Genomic DNA, 19,781 nt, shown 5'->3' on the forward strand with positions numbered 1-19,781 from the left:
TCTACTGTATATAGCCTGTCATTTTACTGTTGTTTTATTTCTTTACCTACCTATTGTTCACCTAATACCTTTTTTTGCACTATTGGTTAGAGCCTGTAAGTAAGCATTTCACTGTAAGGTCTACTACACCAGTTGTATTCGGCGCACGTGACAAATAAACTTTGATTTGATTTGGAGATCACAATTCAATATTGAAACACAATAACTTCAAACTGAAGCTGGAAAGACTGCAAACTAACAACAATTCGTTTCGTTTGACCTTTTTTCAATGACATTTCTTTGTATATATCCATAAAAATGATGCCAGCTGATTCATCACTTCGACTGGCTGAGAAACGCTGCCTGCCTGTCTGTCTCGTCCCGACTCCCGACCCCGACACGTTCATTACTATGGGTCAGCTGGAGATCGATTTTGAATATTGAAACAATGTTGCAAATGTCGGAAAGACAGACAGCAAGGTTCATACAAATCTAAAACTAAAAGTTAGTCTAAAATAAATGTGAGAATGTCTAGTTGCTTTTTATAGTGGATATCAAGTTTGTATCTGCAATGCCTGGCTTGATGAGACAGTGGATTGCGCAATCAGATGGAACAGAGTAAATAGGAATTTTAACGTCATAGATTTAGCCGCTGGTAACTTATGGAATAGACACTGGCTGGAATGCGCTTTTAACCAATCAGGGTTCAGGATTAGACCTACCCGTTGTATAATACCTGGTAGACTACCAGTCAGACATATTGCTCAACAACTGAGCTCTTCTCCCATGGTTCAGTGAGGTTCTCCAATGCCATGTGGCTGTATTGACTCACTACATGTTACACTGTCCTAATATGATTAAACTCAACCCTTCTGTTTATGCTGCAGAACACCTCCCCATCACCCAAGTCGGGTAAAGCAGGTGAACAAAGGAATACCTTGAAATACTCTAATATTCCCAGTCATTACATTGATACCCTAATATAAAATATCTCAAAACAGACAGAGCTTCACTTTGATTTAGTTTTGTGTCTATACAACTTGAAATCCTGAAGTCATGTCATCATGGCACTGAAACGTTCTAAATAGAAATGATAACCTAACCAAGAGCATTCATCAGCTTCACAAATCTAAATATGATTCCTAATTCAATTAAATCATATAAGCATAAATTGTCTTTCCAGCGTTCATTTTTTCCACATTTCCTGAAGCCATTATTTACTCTGTTCCATCTGATTGCGCAATCCACTGTCTCATCAAGCCAGGCATTGCCGTTACAAACGTGATATTCACTATAAAAAGCATCTAGACATTCTCACATTTATTTTAGACTAACATTTCGTTTTAGATTCATAGCTACGTACAGTGGTATTATGTTCCACCCTGCAGGATGGGAAAAGCAGAAATGTGAAAGTGACTCCCAGAACTGTTGGTGTTGACAGTCTAAAACTCCTCTCCTAGACTTGCACGCCTTTTAATGAATGCACAATATTTATACAACGTTGTACTACTATTGAATTGTTAAAATCAAGCCTCATCCAGTCACCCCCAAAGCTGTGTAAATCCTTATTTTGTAGAGAAATGAAGATGTCTATCTAGGGTTTCCTTATTTTTCTGCAGGAAGGCACTAGGCTTGTTGACTTCCTCTCCCCTCCCTTCCTTCCTTCTCTCCGAAGGTACTCATCTGAAAAATGAGAACAAAGTGATTGTTCCTGTTCACTTTCTTAAGTCACTTCAAATGCTGTCCGTGGACGGGTAGCTCATTGTCAGGACAGCAGCAGGGCGAGAGTGGAGCAGAGTGGCCAGAGAGATAGGTACAGGAGCTGGTACCTCAGCCTAATACACAGCTACTGCACTACTGCAACAGTACAGAGGAGAGGACAGACAGGCAGAGCTACACTGAGCTGGTGAGTCCCTCAGATCCAACAGGGTAGGGTAGGTTAGGGGGATGAGGAGGGGCTTTTATTTTAATGTGTGAATTGTGTTATATTCACTGGGGATGCAAATTAGCATGGCAGACAGACGGAGAGCGACAGAGGGGTCTTTCCATATTGTACCATGTTCTGTGTATAGTATTGTAATATTGTATACTTCACATCATGATATTCTTTTCACACCTTGAACGCAATAACAAATTGAAGCTTAGAATAGACTATTTGTTGTGTCTTTCTATGAACAAGAATTGATTTGTGATCTAATCTTTATCCTTTATGATGACCATCACCATCCCATTCCCTATCCCTATCAACATTGGAAGATCTCACTGGTTTTGCTCTGTAGAACACAGGCGGTTGGTGAAACCTTAATTGGGGAGGACTGGCTCGTGGTAAAGGCTGGAGCGGAATAGGTGAAATAGTATCAAATTAGTGGTGTAAAGTACTTAAGTAAAAATACTTTAAGTACTACTTAAGTCGTTTTTTGGGGTATCTGTATTTTACTTTACTATTTATATTTTTGATTACTTTTACTTTTACTTACTACATTCCTAAAGAAAATAATGTACTTTTTACTCCATACATTTTCCCTGACAACCAAAAGTATATTTTGAATGCTTAGTAGGACAGGAATATGATCTAATTCTACACTTACAGTGAGGGAAAAAAGTATTTGATCCCCTGCTGATTTTGTACGTTTGCCCACTGACAAAGAAATGATCAGTCTATAATTTTAATGGTAGGAGACAGAATAACAACAAAAAAATCCAGAAAAACACATGTTAAAAATGATATAAATTGATTTGCATTTTAATGAGGGAAATAAGTATTTGACCCCCTCTCAATCAGAAAGATTTCTGGCTCCCAGGTGTCTTTTATACAGGTAACGAGCTGAGATTAGGAGCACACTCTTAAAGGGAGTAAAGGGGTTATTCGTTATTGTAGAGGGGTTATTCGTTATTGTAGTTTGGTCAGGACGTGGCAGGGGGGTATTTGTTTTATGTGGTTCGGGATTTGTTAGTATATGTGTTTATGTAGAGGGGTGTTTGGTTAGAGTATTCCGGGGGTTTTGGGTTATGTTCTTTATTTCGTATTTCTATGTTCTGTCTATGTTGTGTATTTCTTTGTTGGCCTGGTATGGCTCTCAATCAGGAACAGCTGTACATCGTTGTTGCTGATTGAGAGTCATACTTAGGTAGCCTGTTTTCACCTGTCCCTTTGTGGGAAGTTGTTGTTTGCATAGCTGTGTGTGTAGCCTGAAATCATGTTCGTTCGATCGTTTTATTTAATTTTGTGTTCAATAAAAGTCACTATGAGCACTCGACCCGCTGCGCCTTGGTCCACTATGTACGACGACTGTTACAATCAGATTCCAAACTCTCCACCATGGCCAAGACCAAAGAGCTCTCCAAGGATGTCAGGGACAAGATTGTAGACCTACACAAGGCTGGAATGGGCTACAAGACCATCGCCAAGCAGCTTGGTGAGAATGTGACAACAGTTGGCGCGATTATTCGCAAATGGAAGAAACACAAAAGAACTGTCACTCTCCCTCGGCCTAGGGCTCCATGCAAGATCTCACCTCGTGGAGTTGCAATGATCATGAGAACGGTGAGGAATCAGCCCAGAACTACACGGGAGGATCTTGTCAATGATCTCAAGGCAGCTGGAACCACAGTCACCAAGAAAACAATTGGTAACACACTACGCCATGAAGGACTGAAATCCTGCAGAGCCCGCAAGGTCCCCCTGCTCAAGAAAGCACATATACATGCCCGTCTGAAGTTTGCCAATGAACATCTGAATGATTCAGAGGCGAACTGGGTGAAAGTGTTGTGGTCAGATGAGACCAAAGTTGATGCCAAAGAGCTCCATTTAACTCGCTGTGTTTGGAGGAGGAGGAATGCTGCCTATGACCCCAAGAACACCATACCCACCGTCAAACATGGAGGTGGAAACATTATGCTTTGGGGGTGTTTTTCTGCTAAGGGGACAGGACAACTTCACCGCATCAAAGGGACGATGGACGGGGCCATGTACTGTCAAATCTTGGGTGAGAACCTCCTTCCCTAAGCCAGGGCATTGAAAATGGGTCGTGGATGGGTGTTCCATGACAATGACCCAAAACACACGGCCAAGGCAACAAAGGAGTGGCTCAAGAGGAAGCACATTAAGGTCCTGGAGTGGCCTAGCCAGTCTCCAGACCTTAATCCCATAGAAAATCTGTGGAGGGAGCTGAAGGTTCGAGTTGCCAAACGTCAGCCTCGAAACCTTAATGACTTGGAGAAGATCTGCAAAGAGGAGTGGGACAAAATCCCTCCTGAGATGTGTGCAAACCTGGTGGCCAACTACAAGAAACGTCTGACCTCTGTGATTGCCAACAAGGGTTTTCCCACCAAGTACAAATACTTATTTCCCTCATTAAAATGCAAATCATTTTATAACATTTTTGACATGCGTTTTTCTGGATTTTTTGTTGTTGTTATTCTGTCTCTCACTGTTCAAATAAACCTACCATTAAAATTATTGACTGATAATTTCTTTGTCAGTGGGCAAACGTACAAAATCAGCAGCGGATCAAATACTTTTTTCCCTCACTGTATCCAGATAACATCCTTGGTTATCCCTACTGGCTTGATCTGGCGGACTCACCAAACACGTGCTTCGTTTGTAAACTATGTCTGAGTGTTGGAGCGTGCCTCTGGCTATCCGTAAATAAAAACATGAAAATGGTGCCATCTGGTTTTCTTATTATAAGGAATAAAAAATTATTTATACTTTACTTTTTCTTTTGATACTTAAGTATATTTTAGCAATTACATTTACTTTTGATACTTAAGTAAATTTAAATCCAAATACTTTTACTCATGTTGTATTTTACTGGGTGACTTTACTTTTACTCAAGTATGACAATTGGGTACTTTTTCCACCACTGTATCATGTGTTTGATGCCATTCCATTCGCTCTGTTCCATCCATTATTACGAGCCGTCCTCCTCTCAGCAGCCCCCACTGCTGTAAAATGATAACAGTTCACAGAAACATCCCTCACACTGTAATTACATAAATAGCCTTATTATTAACAGTATTGTCTCATCCTCTTTTAGCTGATCTGCAGAAGTTGAACAGTTCCCCGTCACATTGTCTGATTCACTCTATCACAGCTAATCTCATTTGTCCGTCTTCAGTTCATAACCACAAAAACTCCAACATTAGTCTGATCATACACAGGCTACTCTTTAGTGTATGTTGTTGATTGGTTCTTCAGAGAGAATACAGGGTATGCAGACCTACAAATTGTCCATTTGTTTGGAACATGTGGATCTCTAAAGCACAGTAAGATATCATATATAGAGCACTAGCGGAGGACAAAAGGAGAAGTAAACTTCCCCCCATCCGTGCAAAAATATGAACAGAGCAGATAGAGAAGGAGAAGTGTAAAGTGTGCAGGAGGGAGAGGTAAAAGTTAGTTCCCAATTCCAGAGGGGCAGCAGGTAGCCTAGTGGTTAGAGTGTTGGGTCAGTAACTGGAAGGTTGCTAGATCAAATCGCAGAGCTGCCAATGTACAAATCTATCGTTCTGCCCCTGAACAAGGAAGTTAACCCACTGTTCCTAGGCTGTCATTGTAAATTATAAGTTGTTCTTAACTGACTTGCCTGGTTAAATAAAAAAGGATGGATGAAAGAAGTGACAGATTAAAGAGGTATAACAGAGGACAGTAATTTGTGTTGTCACTACTACCTGTGCAGATGGTGTGTCACTATAACTCTTAATTAAGTGCTGTTTCCTATTCTTCAGGTCTCGAAGAAGCATTCTTATGATAAATATATTGTAATAGTTTAAATAAGTAACTGGTTTCCTCTCTGTATTTCCCCATGCAGGTAAATGATGGACACAGACATCCAAGGTTTCAGACCAGACAGGAGGAGTCCTCTTAGGGAAGACCTGAGACCTGTCTCTCATCCCAGTCTTTACCTGAGCCAATCTCCACTCTGCCTGAACCCCCCCAAACGCTCCCTCTCCCCGACCAGAGAGGCCTACAGCACCACATTCAGCCCTCTGACTCACCATCGCCCTATGGGCTCTGAGGGTTTTCATTACACCCAGAGGGAAGGCTCCCAAAAACGCAAAAGAACTCCACTCAAAATGGAGGGTTCCGAATCCCCCACTCCTGGAGACATGGAGGAGGTGGAGCGTCGAGGCAACACCAGGACTGTTGATCTCTCCCACCTGCCGTTCTCCCTCCCTTCTCATCCGCGTCTCTCTCCCTCTCCCATGCCCATCCCAGGTATGATCGACCTGACCCGGCTCCAGCTGCACAGCAGGGCTCGGTCCAGGTATGATCCACCTATGGGCCTCGCAGTGCAGGTGAAACAGGAACCAATCAGCCCCTCACCTCTGTGGCCTCCCTCTCCTCTCCTCCTGCACCACCCTCCTCCCCCATTCTTTCCCCCTCTCCACCCCAGCCTCCTCCCCTTCCCCTTTTTCATGCCTGGGCCTGTCATGCACCTCCCTCCTGGAGCCTTCTACCCCAGAGAGGCCCTCAGACCTAGTCGGTGTGGCCTAGACGGAGGCCCCCGAGGTGGGATGACCAGCGCTGAGAAGCTAGGACTCAACATCCACATTGACGACAGCTACTTCGTAGATGTAGGGAGAGACCAGAAGCGTTGGAAGTGCCGTATGTGTGAGAAGTCATACACCTCCAAGTATAACCTGGTCACACACATCCTGGGCCACAGCGGGATCAAGCCTCACGGCTGCCACCTGTGTGGGAAGCTGTTCAAGCAGCTAAGCCACCTGCACACCCACCTTCTTACCCACCAGGGCACAAGGCCACACAAGTGCCAGGTGTGCCACAAAGCCTTCACCCAGACCAGCCACCTGAAGAGACACATGATGCAGCATAGTGATGTGAAGCCATACAGGTCAGTACTGGGATGAGCTTTGTCTAGACTGTCTGTTCCGTTTCACACATCCAGGAGATACTGTTTTGTTAGTCGAGTTGATAACTTAAAAAAATATTTCATTAACAAGGACCTTACATTACATGCCTTCAGTCTTTGACTCAAACTTACAGGAAAACTCCACCCTTATGTTGCAAAATGCATCATGCCGGCAGTATTTATGAAAATGTGATCGCAGACATGCAAAATGTGTTGGGACTGTATCAACAATTGACAAATGAAACAAATACCAAAATATAGCTTTTGGGTGGAATTTTCCTTTAAGAAGATAAACTAAAGTTCAGGAATAGTTATAAATATGACTATTCATTACTCTTGATTAGTTAGTGTCTACTTTCTGCTAGACAAACAATCAATTGGGACAGTAACATGCTATTCATCTTTGCTCTCCAGTTGTGGGGTGTGTGGGAGGGGCTTTGCCTATCCTAGTGAGCTGCGGGCCCATGAGCTGAAGCATGAGAAGGGCCAGGAGAACGTATGTGTAGAGTGTGGTCTAGACTTCCCCACTCTGGCCCAGCTCAAGAGACACCTGACGGCCCACAGAGGACCCACCCTCTACAGGTACGTATACCCAGAAACACCAGCTGGGTTTTAAACCAGAAAGTGTAAAAAAACACATTAACTCATACGTCTGTTACCCATATTTCTGGTTGTGGGTTCGGCAGCAAAAAATGTAATGCGGATTATAACAGGAAATTATTACTTGTTGTCTCCAGACCAAGACAACCAAGCAGCCAGGGACATCTATTTCTGCCGACACGTGCAGGCGCAGGTGCCTCTGGGTATAATGTCGCTTTCAAAGTAAAAGTCCCAAAAGACTCAAAAGACTTACCACACCTAACACTAAAATAAAAGTCCTTATAAAACTAAGGCTACACGTCTACTACTGTATACATCTAATACAGTATGATTATAAAGTTATACAGTCTCTGGTATAAGCAAACGCTCTGATGAAGGCTTCAATGCCGAAATGGGTAAGCTTTTAATAAATAAGAAGTACAGTTATGACTGGACCTCCATTTTCATCAAGTGGCTGAATATCTCTTTCACATTCAGTTTGAACTTGAATTTAAACATGTTATTTAATGCATGCAACTTTCTGTTGACTCCCAAGGTAGTGGAAGGATTTAGCTTTTTTGGATAAATCCAGGCCACTTTAGTGTCTGTTTAGACTTAGTGAATATTTGTTTTCTGACCAGGTGTAGTGAATGTCTGTTTTCTGACCAGGTGTAGTGAATGTCTGTTTTCTGACCAGGTGTAGTGAATGTCTGTTTTCTGACCAGGTGTAGTGAATGTCTGTTTTCTGACCAGTTGTAGTGAATGTCTGTTTTCTGACCAGGTGTAGTGAATGTCTGTTTTCTGACCAGGTGTATTGAATGTCTGTTTTCTGACCAGTTGTAGTGAATGTCTGTTTTCTGACCAGGTGTAGTGAGTGTTTGTTTTCTGTATAGGTGTAGTGAATGTCTGTTTTCTGTATAGGTGTAGTGAATGTCTGTTTTCTGTATAGGTGTAGTGAATGTCTGTTTTCTGTATAGGTGTAGTGAGTGCCAGAAGAGCTTCCAGTACCCCAGTCAGCTGCAGAACCACATGATGAAGCACAAAGACATCCGGCCATACATCTGCAGCGAGTGTGGCATGGAGTTCATACAGTCCCATCACCTCAAACAGCACACACTCACACATAAAGTAAGGCTGGGTGGGGTCTTCATACCGTGGGTGTTAAGGTAGACTATGCCTGTTGACAGTATCAGCTGATTGGTGACAGGACACTTTGTCTACATCAGGAGCCTTTCCATTTGGCGACTTGAAATGGTTTTGGTTGTTATTGTTTTTCATTTGCTATAGGATATTCATGACAGTATGATGACTTTTACTCCACTGGGCATCATTGCACATCATTGTTTCTGCTTCAAACAGTATTTTAGTACCACATGGTGAAGCCAGGACAAAGAGCAGCTATCCTCAAAAACAGACAAATGAGGCTTAAGAGAGAGATGTGAGTGCTTGTTACAGTAACAGTAGCTGCATGTTCAGGCATTGTTTTAATGATACAAGGCATCCACTCTCTTGGTGTCATGCTAACATCTTGCTGCGATGTCTTGGTTGTCCCTGACGGACTTGCTTGTCAAGACGTAAGAAAAGGTTCCACGATGATGGTTATTTCTCTCTCTCTATATATCAGGGGGTGAAGGAGCACAAGTGTCGTATCTGTGGTCGTGAGTTCACCCTTCTGGCCAACATGAAGCGTCACATCCTGATCCATACTAACATCCGGGCCTACCAGTGCCACCTCTGCTTCAAGAGCTTTGTCCAGAAACAGACCCTCAAGGCCCACATGATCGTCCACTCTGACATCAAACCCTACAAATGCAAGGTGAGTGTTCTGATGGGGAATGTTCTTATGACATTTTAATTGCCACATGTAACAACTCCTTTTAAAGCCAGGGTATCTGAAGATAATACCATCTTGTAGATGCATGTCAGTAGTACCACAATTGGCTATCTGCCGTGCATGTCTTTTTACATCTCTGACCAAATTAACCTGCTTGGTTACTTGAACACAGATGGTTGAACATGTGTTTTGGCAGGGGTTCCCAAAGTTTTTCACGTGTGGCCCCCCTTCCACGATTAGGGAACACCCCCCCCCCCCCCAAACTGTTCACACCACTCTTGTTGGTGGAGAGAATTTAGCAGGTATAAAACTAATTTAATGCAAAACTACACACTTTGTCATGGGGTGTAAAGAACATTTAGCCGTTTTAAAGCTAATTTTCTTGCAATTCTATACATTTTGCCATGTCTAATTTTTTTAGATAAGATAAAGCAAAGCAGTGTGACACAGACAACAACACAGAGTTACACATGGAATAAACAATAAACAAGTCAATGACACAGTAGAAAAAAAAAGAAAGTCTATATACAGTGTGTGCAAAAGGCATGAGGAGGTAGGCAATAAATAGGCCATAGGAGCGAATAATTACAATTTAGCAGATTAACACTGGAGTGATAAATGAGCATATGATGATGTGCAAGTAGAAATACTGGTGTGCAAAAGAGCAGAAAAGTAAATAAAATAAAAACAGTATGGGGATGAGGTAGGTAGATTGGGAGGGCAATTTACAGATGGACTATGTACAGCTGCAGCGATCGGTTAGCAGCACAGGTAGCTGATGTTTAAAGTTGGTGAGGGAAATAAAAGTCTCCAAATTCAGCGATTTTTGCAATTCATTCCAGTCACTGGCAGCAGAGAACTGGAAGGAAAGGCGGCCAAATGTGGTGTTGGCTTTGGGGATGATCAGTGCGATATACTTGCTGGAACGTGTGCTACGGGTGGGTGTTGTTATCGTGACCATTGAACTGAGATAAGGCGGAGCTTTACCTAGCATAGACTTATAGATGACCTGGAGCCAGTGGGTGTGGCGACGAATATGTAGCGAGGGCCATCCGACTAGAGCATACAGGTCGCAGTGGTGGGTGGTATAAGGTGATTTGGTAACAAAACAGATGGCACTGTGATAGACTGCATCCAGTTTGCTGAGTAGAGTAATGGAAGCTATTTTGTAGATGACATCGCCAAAGTCGAGGATCGGTAGGATGGTCAGTTTTACGAGGGTAAGTTTGGCGGCGTGAGTGAAGGAGGCTTTGTTGCGAAATAGAAAGCCAATTCTAGATCTGATTTTGGATTGGAGATGTTTAATATGAGTCTGGAAGGAGAGTTTACAGTCTAACCAGACACCTAGGTATTTATAGTTGTCCACATATTCTAGGTCGGAACCGTCCAGGGTGGTGATGCTAGACGGGCAGGGCAGGTGCGGGCAGCGAATGGTTGAAAAGCATGCATTTGGTTTTACTAGCGTTTAAGAGCTGTTGGAGGCCACGGAAGGAGTGTTGTATGGCATTGAAGCTTGTTTGGAGGTTAGTTAACACAGTGTCCAAGGAAGGGCCAGAAGTATACAGAATGGTGTCGTCTGCGTAGAGGTGGATCAGGGAATCACCCGCAGCAAGAGCGACCTCATTGATATATACAGAGAAAAGAGTCGACCCGAGAATTGAACCCTGTGGCATCCCCATAGAGACTGCCAGAGGTCCGGAAGACATGCCCTCCGATTTGACACACTGAACTCTGTCTGCAAAGTAGTTGGTGAACCAGGCGAGGCAGTCATTAGAAAAACCAAGGCTATTGAGTGTGACAATAAGAATACGGTGATTGACAGAGTCGAAAGCCTTGGCCAGATCGATGAAGACGGCTGCACAGTACTGTCTTTTATTGATGGCAGTTATGATATCATTTAGTACCTTGAGCATGGCTGAGGTGCACCCGTGACCGGCTCGGAAACCGGATTGCACAGCGGAGAAGGTACGGTGGGATTCAAAATGCTCAGTGATCTGTTTATTAACTTGGCCTCAGGGCTGTAATGTGTATTCATGTGATATTTGACAAAAAAATTACTACAAAATCTATGGGCTAAAAAACCTAAATAAAAAAGCGTTAGCTGACATGGGCTAGTTGATCTGGACATTTCTGACAAGTTATAAATAGCTCTCTATGGTATGCAATGATTGACATAACAAGAGGAACTGATGATGCACTACCCAATTTCGAAGTTGCAAGAGTAGGTTTAAAGCCGGACTGAGTTCCTTTAAAAAATGTTATAATACCCTAATGAGGGTTAGGGTATAGTAGGGTTATTACTATAATATAAAGTCTCTGTTGTGTTAAGTGGGACCACGTTTAAAGTAATGAAGCCAACTGACACTCTGAAGCAACTCCACACTCTGTGACCTTGTTCTCCAGTAGGAGGGTTGAGACGATGAGCAAATAGCAGATAGAGAGGGGATTTGGCAGTGAGGTCCATCCTCGTCCATAGGAAGGATATCGCTGCACAAACTGCCTCTCTAACAATGGCCCCCAGCCTCCCGGGAGAATGGGCCACACAAATAGATTTCATCTCGCTTTCTCTGTTGCTGGAGGGAACGCTTCCTGTTTTCTCACGGTCCTCTTGGACAGTTTACAGTCCCTCTCTCCTCCTGAAGGAAAGGACCACCCTAATAAAAAAGAATGCAGAGGAAGGACAGCGCAGGAGTTGCCCTTCCCAGCCCTACTCCTCTGGCCCTGTCTCGCTTCAGCTTCCTCTCTGTGAGTGTGTGTGTGTGTGTGTGTGTGTGTGTGTGTGTGTGTGTGTGTGTGTGTGTGTGTGTGTGTGTGTGTGTGTGTGTGTGTGTGTGTGTGTGTGTGTGTGTGTGTGTGTGTGTGTGTGTGAGCGCACATTCATTCATGAGTACGTCCAGCTCCGGTTACAGCTCTGAGGGCAGAGAGGATTAGTCATCTAACACATTAGTCGTTTGATAAAAACGAAAGTTTGATCAATGGGCACAGTTGTAGACTACATGGCGTGCAGTTTTGCCCTTGAATGGTGTTTACTACACCATGAATTGCCACGGATGTGGTTCGGGGAATAATGGAATTCACAAATTGTAATCAAGGAATGTGTACACAAACTATTTCAATAGTTGCTATTTAATTATTTATTTGAGGAAAAATTACAGCACATCTTGGTTTTGGTTTATCAACGTATCTGTCTGCTGCTTTCAAGCACGTACAATTCTTTCCTAGGACCCTGACGAAGTCTTTTTAGGCCGAAAATAAATCTGTTCCATATTCGGTTTGTTCTTTAATACTTATTGGTTCGTCCGTGAGCACACATTTGACTGCTTTCTTTTGTTTTTCCTTGTTTTCAGCTGTGTGGGAAAGAGTTCAACAGAATGCATAACCTGATGGGCCATATGCACCTGCACTCTGACAGTAGGCCCTTTAAGTGCCTCTACTGCTCCAGCAAGTTCACTCTGAAGGGAAATCTCACCCGCCACATGAAAGTCAAACATGGGATCATGGATAGGGGCCTGGATGCAAGAGGTAATTACTAAAGGCTATGGAGGAATTCATGATATGGTTCCTCCCTTCCTGCATTGAGACTTCCTACAACATTCCTACCCTGAAGTCAAATCAGAATCAGCCAGTCAGTTTGTAACATGAGTCTCTGTCCCTCAGTGTCCAGGCGGCAGGGGCGCTTCTGCCTGTCGGCCCCTCTGGGCCTCCTGACCCGTTACAGCCAGGAAGAGCCCTTTGACCTCTCCCAGAAGCCCAGGCGGCCGCGGCCCTGCCTGCACCTCTCCCAGTCGGACGGGGAGAGCGTCCCGGGGAGCTCCTGTCAGGACGAGGATGAGGAGGAGAGCCTGTACAGGAGGAGCCAGTACAGCCCTGATGTCTACCAACACCACACTGGGGGACAGGTGTATAGGTCTGAGACAACTAAACAGATGTATAGACAGGACATGGAGACTAGTGGACAGGTGTACCCGCCTGGGGCAGGTGGCGAGGTTTATCCGCCTGTTTCAGAGCCAGGTGATGCAGATAAGCAGTTGTACCAGTGTGTGACAGGTAGACAGGTGTATGACTCTGACTCAGAGCTAGGTGACCAGCTGTACCAACCTAACCTGGAATTAGGTGACCAGATGTATGAAACGGAGTCAGAGGCAGGTGAACACCACATAGGTGGCAAGCTGTGTTACCCACAGTCAGGTAATACAGGTGAACATACGTACCACTCAGATTCCGAGGTAGGTAGCCAGTCGTATCAGTCTGACCCAGACCAGCTAGAGATAGGTGACCAGGTGTACCATTCTGATCCAGGCGAGGAGATGATGGACACACCTGAACCATGTGAAAAAGACTACCACTCAGACCCTGGTGTCTTAACAAAAACCATAGGGACTGATGAGGAGGAAGAGGAGGATTTGGTGAGAGCTGGGAGCAGGGTAGAGGGAGAACAGAGAAAGCAATTTAGACGTTATCTTAGCAGGGAAGAATACAGACGTGTAAGGAGTTATAAAGATAGTAAGAGTTCCTCTTCTACAGAGTAGTGACAAGAGGAGTAAGAGTAGTGAATAGGCTACTGTGCTGAAGAGAAGAGGGTTGAGAGCTGTTGTAAAAGAGTGGGGAGAGAATTGAGTAGTAACTCGAACCAGCCACTGCTTTATAAGTGTTTTAAATCTAGAAAAACATGCCAAATTGCTAACGAAACTAACCCTGTAGCATTTAATATTGCTATAAAACCAAACAAAAATAAGTTTGGAATTTGTATGACATATTTGATTAATCAAATGTTAGAATTAAACAATGAAGGCCTTTAAACACTTGTTGGACAATAATTGTAAAAATGAAATGCCTTTTATGGTGTCTGACGGAGTTGAATCCAGTTAGTTGCATTTTACATCTTTCAAGAATCAAGCTCGAAAATAGCAACATTTTCTCACAGGCCAATTGGCAACATGTGTAAAATAGAATGCGATTAACTATAAAACTGCACATTTTTCTCTTCCTCTGACCTTCCCGGGGGCTCCCGCAAAACTGCGCTACGCCACTCGAATAAGCTGTGAAGTGTTATGTATTTCAGGCTGGTAGAACGGACAATACATGTGCATGTGAAAAGACGTGTCTTAAAGAAAAGCTTATTTGAAATCAGGGTGAAATTGTGCTGTAAATAAAATTCAATTGTTTTGAAAATATATTTTTTCTAAATTGTTACTTTTTAACTAGTACTTGTCAATCTATAATTAGTTAGCATGGGATTACAATGTGATAACAATTATTTCTATTTTTTAATGCTAGTTTCAAATGCTCTTCTACTGGAAGCTTTAATAGGTCTGTAAATTATGTTGTTTGTTGTGTGAGATAATGAGCGAACAAAAGTAATCTCATCTAATGAGAGATTTTGAAATTAATAAAAGTGCTGTAAGAATTAAGAATTTTTGGGGGGAGATTATAGACGTCTATGCTTGGTTCAGATTTGATCTGGTCCGGACCAACCTTAATTTGGCTCAAACATAGACATCTATGATTGGTTCAGATTAGGTCCGGTACTGAACCAATCATGCTCTACTGTACTGAACTGTGCCGTACTGTACTGTGCTGTTCAAACTTGTGAAACATATTCTAAATGTCTATGATTCGTTCAGAATTCGACCAGCCTTGATTCGTTCAGATTTTTACTTGTTTGGGGGCGGAGCTCATGAGAATAATACCCAGCATGCTCTGCGAGATTGTGTGTATTGTGTGTATTGTTGTGAAATTGTTAGATATTACTTGTTAGATATTACTGCACTGTTGGAGCCAGAAACACAAGCATTTAGCTATACCCGCAATAACATCTGCTAACCATTTGTATGTGACCAATAAAATTTGATTTGATTTGAAGTGTTTGTTTTTTACATTTACATTTTGGTCATTCAGCAGACACAGGGCAAAAGGTCCAGAGAGAGAAATAAGGCATCAGCCAGCACGTCCAAAATAACACGACAGCGAAATAATCCCGCACAAACCTGGGCGGGCTAAACAGGCTTAAATAAACACAAATCAAGAAACACAACAGGGAACAGGTGCAAACAATAAGACCATACAAACCAAAAAGGAAAAAGGGATCAGCGGTGGCTAGTAGGCCGGCGACGACGACCGCCGAGCGCCGCCCGAACAGGCAGAGGAGCCACCTTCGGTGGGATTCGTGACAGTACCCCCCCCGACGCGCGGCTCCCACAGTGCGCCGCCACCGGCCTCGAGGGCGACCCGGAGGACGAGGCACAGGGCGATCCCCATGAAGGCGGTGGAAGTCCCTCAGAAGTGAGGAGTCCAAAATGTCCTTCACCAGTACCCAGCACCTCTCCTCCAGGTCGTACCCCTCCCAGTCCACGAGGTACTGCAGGCCCCCCATCCGACGTCTGGAGTCCAGAATGGCGCGTATAGTATACGCCGGGGACCCCCCAATGTCCAGAGGGGGTGGAGGGACCTCCGGCACCTCACCTTCCTGCAGGGGACCAGCCACCACCGGCCTGAGGCGAGACACATGAAATGAGGGGTTAATACGGTAGTAAGAAGGAAGTTGTAACCGGTAACACACCTCGTTTATCCTCCTCAGGACTTTAAACGGCCCTACATACTGCGGCCCCAGCTTCCGGCAGGGCTGGCTGAGGGGCAGGTTTTGGGCCGAGAGCCAGACCCGGTCCCCTGGTGCAAACACAGGGGCCTCACTGCGGTGCTGGTCAGCGCTCTTCTTCTGCCGTCCACTCGCTTTCGTTAATGATTCCTGGATGGCTCTCCACGTGTCCTTCAAGCGCTGTACCCACTCCTCCACCACAGGAGCCTCGGTCTGGCTCTGGTGCCATGGAGCCAGGACCGGCTGGTAGCCCAACACGCACTGGAACGGTGATATGTTAGTAGATGAGTGACGGAGGGAGTTTTGGGCTACCTCTGCCCCTGGGACGGTCCTCCGCAATATGACCGCAGAAACCTACCCACATCTTGGTTCACTCTCTCCACCTGCCCATTACTCTCGGGGTAGAAACCCGAGGTCAGGCTGACCGAGACCCCCAACCGTTCCATGAACGCCCTCCAAACTCTGGACGTGAAGTGGGGACCCCAATCAGAAATGATGTCCTCGGGCACCCCGTAGTGCCGGAAGACATGGGTAAACAGGGCCTCCGCAGTCTGTAGAGCCGTAGGGAGACCCGGCAATGGGATGAGACAGCAGGACTTCGAAAACCGATCCACACCAACCAGGATCGTGGTGTTCCCCTGAGATGTGGGAAGGTCGGTGAGAAAGTCCACAGACAAGTGCGACCACGGCCGCTGTGGAACGGGGAGGGGCTGTAATTTCCCTCTAGGCAGGTGTCGAGGAGCCTTGCTCTGAGCGCACACCGAGCAGGAGGAGACATAAAACCTCACGTCCTTAGCCAATGTGGGCCACCAGTACTTTCCCCTAAGACTCCGCACTGTCCTCTCGATCCCAGGGTGACCCGAAGAGGGAAGATTATGGGCCCATCGAATCAATCGATCACGAACACCAAGCGGCACGTACTGAGCACCTGCTGGACACTGAGATGGTGCAGGTTCCAACCGTAACGTCCGCTCGATCTCCGCGTCCACCTCCCACACCACCGGTGCTACCAAGCATGACGCTGGGAGGATGGGAGTTGGATCGATGGCCCGCTCCTCGGTGTCATATAGGCGGGACAGCGCGTCGGCCTTCGTGTTTAGGGAGCCTGGCCGATAGGAGATCGTGAAACGAAATCGGGTAAAGAACATGGCCCACCTGGCCTGACGCGGATTCAGTCTCCTAGCTGCCCTGATGTACTCGAGATTACGGTGGTCAGTCCAGATGAGGAAAGGGTGCTTAGCCCCCTCAAGCCAGTGTCTCCACACTTTCAGAGCTTTGACTACAGCTAACAACTCCCGGTCCCGAGCTTCCTAGAAAAGAAAGAGCAAGGGCGGAGTTTTGGTAGCGTGCCCGAGCGCTGTGATAGCACGGCCCCCACCCCAGTCTCGGACACGTTCACCACGCCAAAGAGGGGTCCGGATGAGCCAGCACGGGAGCGTCGGTAAACAGCTCCTTCAGACGACTGAAAGCTCTGTTCGCCTCTGCTGACCAGCGCAAGCGCGCCGGCCCCCCCTTCAGCAGTGAGGTAATGGGAGCAGCCACCTGACCAAAGCCCCGGATAAACCTCCGGTAGTAATTGGCAAACCCTAAGAACCGCTGCACCTCCTTTACCGTGGTCGGAGTCGGCCAATTACGCACGGCCTTAACGCGGTCACACTCCATCACTACCCCCGAGGTGGAAATGCGATAACCCAGGAAGGAAACGGCTCGTTTGGAAAACACACATTTCTCAGCCGTAACGTACAGGTCATGCTCCAGTAGTCGCCCAAGCACCTTGCGCCCCAGGGATACATGCGCGGCGCGTGTGGCGGAGTAGATCAGGATGTCATCAATATACACCACCACACCTTGCCCGTGCAGGTCCCTGAGAATCTCGTCTACAAAGGATTGAAAAACGGCTGGAGCATTCTTTAACCCGTACAGGATGAGGTGGCCGAGTGGTTAAGGCGATGGATTACTAATACATTGTGCTCTGCACGCATGGGTTCAAATCCTATCCTCGTTGAGCAACCCAAAAAAAGGTCCAGAGAGAGAAATAAGGCGTCAGCCAGCACATCCAAAATAACACGACAGCGAAATAATCCCGCACAAACCTGGGCGGGCTAAACAGGCTTAAATAAACACAAATCAAGAAACACAACAGGGAACAGGTGCAAACAATAAGACCATACAAACCAAAAAGGGATCAGCGGTGGCTAGTAGGCCGGCGACGACGACCGCCGAGCGCCGCCCGAACAGGCAGGGGAGCCACCTTCGGTGGGATTCGTGACACAGACGCTCTTATCCAGAGCAACTTACAGTCAGTGCACTCAATTAAGGTAGATTAACAACAACATATCGCAGTCATAGCAACAACAAAAACTATTTCTGTAACCATTGCTGAGAAAGTTATTGTAGTTGAAGTGGCCTGCTGGTTTATTCTGTAAATTGTATTACTTAGAAAATTATCGTTGCTGGTTTTAATGCTTTTGAGAAAGCTATCATAAGTGCATGTCACAGATGAGGACAATAATAAATAGTATATATTGCAATCTCAGTTGGCTCCTCTTTCCTATATTAAATGGATAACAAATATTATTATTATACAATGCTTACTTCAGTAGGAATGTATGTGCAGTAGAAAATGTAACCACAATATCAATGACAAACAAAATACATATTTTCAATGTCTGTTAGTGATTAATCTGATTTCAACGTCCGGAGAATATGTATTTTCAATGCCTGGAAAATACTTCATTTTGCTTACTGGGAGGGTATGAAGCCTAATGAGTTGAGTATAGTAGTCTGACCGTAGTCCATTCCTGTCTTGTCAACTCCATCTCTTTGTATGACTCTGCTAAAGCATTGCGTATATGGCTGAACGGCCTGATGATGACTGCCTTTGATCTACTGTGTACATCCAAATGTGCCTTCTATAGCAACTACTGTATGCCTGATGATAAGAGAGAAACATGACTTAACACTAGGATAATGAAAAGTGAATTTTAGGTCTCGCATTGGGTACTAGTCTGTCTCAGCTTTGGCCAATTTACAGTTGTCTTTATTGGCCAGGCAATGATGTACCATTGTTGACTGCAGAACCAGTGAGACACCCATACTAGGAGGTCTGCTTAAGAGACTAATAACAACGTATAAGAGTGTAAGACTCAGATCTCCTGTTCCCCCAGGGACTCAGCAACATCCAACTGCCACGTTTCCTCCTCTCTAAAACCACACAGTACAGAACCAGAGATGATCACAATGACTTGCGAACGAGTTGACTTTCTTCTTGGAGAACAGAGATCTCTCGCTTCTCTCACAAAGGAGAGGAAGCGGAAGAGAAAACATCTCTCCCCATACCTCTTTTACGTCCCGATCAAACGGTCGTTCACGAGACTCTGTCGGTGTCCCAGACAACACGCCTCCTGAACACTCACATGTGATTCAGAATAATGCATTTTATTGTTGATTGTAGGAGTGTGTGCGTTGTCCTTGTAGGTTTGATCTAAAGTGTTATTTTTGCGATTAAAGAGCAATTTGTCATCCACTGTGCTATTTGACTTGAAGGTCAAGGCCAGCTATTGATCACTGACATGTTGATAATTTGACATTTGCATCAGCCAACCCACCATTTATGTCATCTCAGGTAAAGTGGTAGACATTACTTTTAAAATGAGAATACAAAGTAGCAATGCTTCCCTATTCTATTAAGAGAGACCACCAAATCCCAGGTATGAAACTGCAAACGTCAAGAGGAACTTCTCACATCCTCCTCTTCTTCTCTTCTCTCCACACCTAAATGTTTCAATTCAAACCATCGGCTAAATGGCACAGAAGGAAGCACAGAGAAGGAAGAAGTTACCCCTACTAGGCACAGATCTACGATCAGCTCAACTTCACCCTATCCGAACCTTAGTCATGAGAGGGAAAATGAAAAACT

At 44.9% G+C, this 19,781-nt stretch overlaps 1 protein-coding gene and 1 non-coding gene across 2 annotated transcripts; both read left to right on the forward strand.

The window, feature by feature from the left end:
- Window positions 1–1,682: 1,682 nt before the first annotated feature.
- Window positions 1,683–15,099, forward strand: LOC106585180 (zinc finger protein 366). The gene is made up of 7 exons (XM_014171102.2): window positions 1,683–1,885; window positions 5,793–6,836; window positions 7,269–7,436; window positions 8,411–8,561; window positions 9,058–9,249; window positions 12,615–12,789; window positions 12,925–15,099. The coding sequence occupies exons 2-7, from the start codon at window positions 5,797–5,799 to the stop codon at window positions 13,794–13,796; spliced, it is 2,598 nt and encodes an 865-aa protein (XP_014026577.1). The 5' UTR covers window positions 1,683–1,885; window positions 5,793–5,796; the 3' UTR covers window positions 13,797–15,099.
- Window positions 15,100–17,785: 2,686 nt separating this feature from the next.
- Window positions 17,786–17,867, forward strand: trnas-acu (transfer RNA serine (anticodon ACU)). The gene has a single exon. It is a non-coding gene; the product is annotated as a tRNA-Ser (tRNA).
- The last annotated feature ends 1,914 nt before the right edge of the window (window positions 17,868–19,781 follow it).

The sequence above is a fragment of the Salmo salar genome, chromosome ssa24 (assembly GCF_905237065.1).
Source record: "Salmo salar chromosome ssa24, Ssal_v3.1, whole genome shotgun sequence".
NCBI lineage: Eukaryota > Metazoa > Chordata > Actinopteri > Salmoniformes > Salmonidae > Salmo > Salmo salar.

What these genes read in the sequence shown, in the direction of transcription:
- LOC106585180 (XM_014171102.2), top strand. Translation starts at nt 5,797, where the DNA reads ATGATGGACACAGACATCCAAGGTTTCAGACCAGACAGGAGGAGTCCT. An exon ending in AGAGGACCCACCCTCTACAG is followed by an intron (nt 7,437 to 8,410) that starts GTACGTATACCC and finishes TTTTCTGTATAG; the next exon opens with GTGTAGTGAGTGCCAGAAGA. An exon ending in AGCACACACTCACACATAAA is followed by an intron (nt 8,562 to 9,057) that starts GTAAGGCTGGGT and finishes TCTATATATCAG; the next exon opens with GGGGTGAAGGAGCACAAGTG.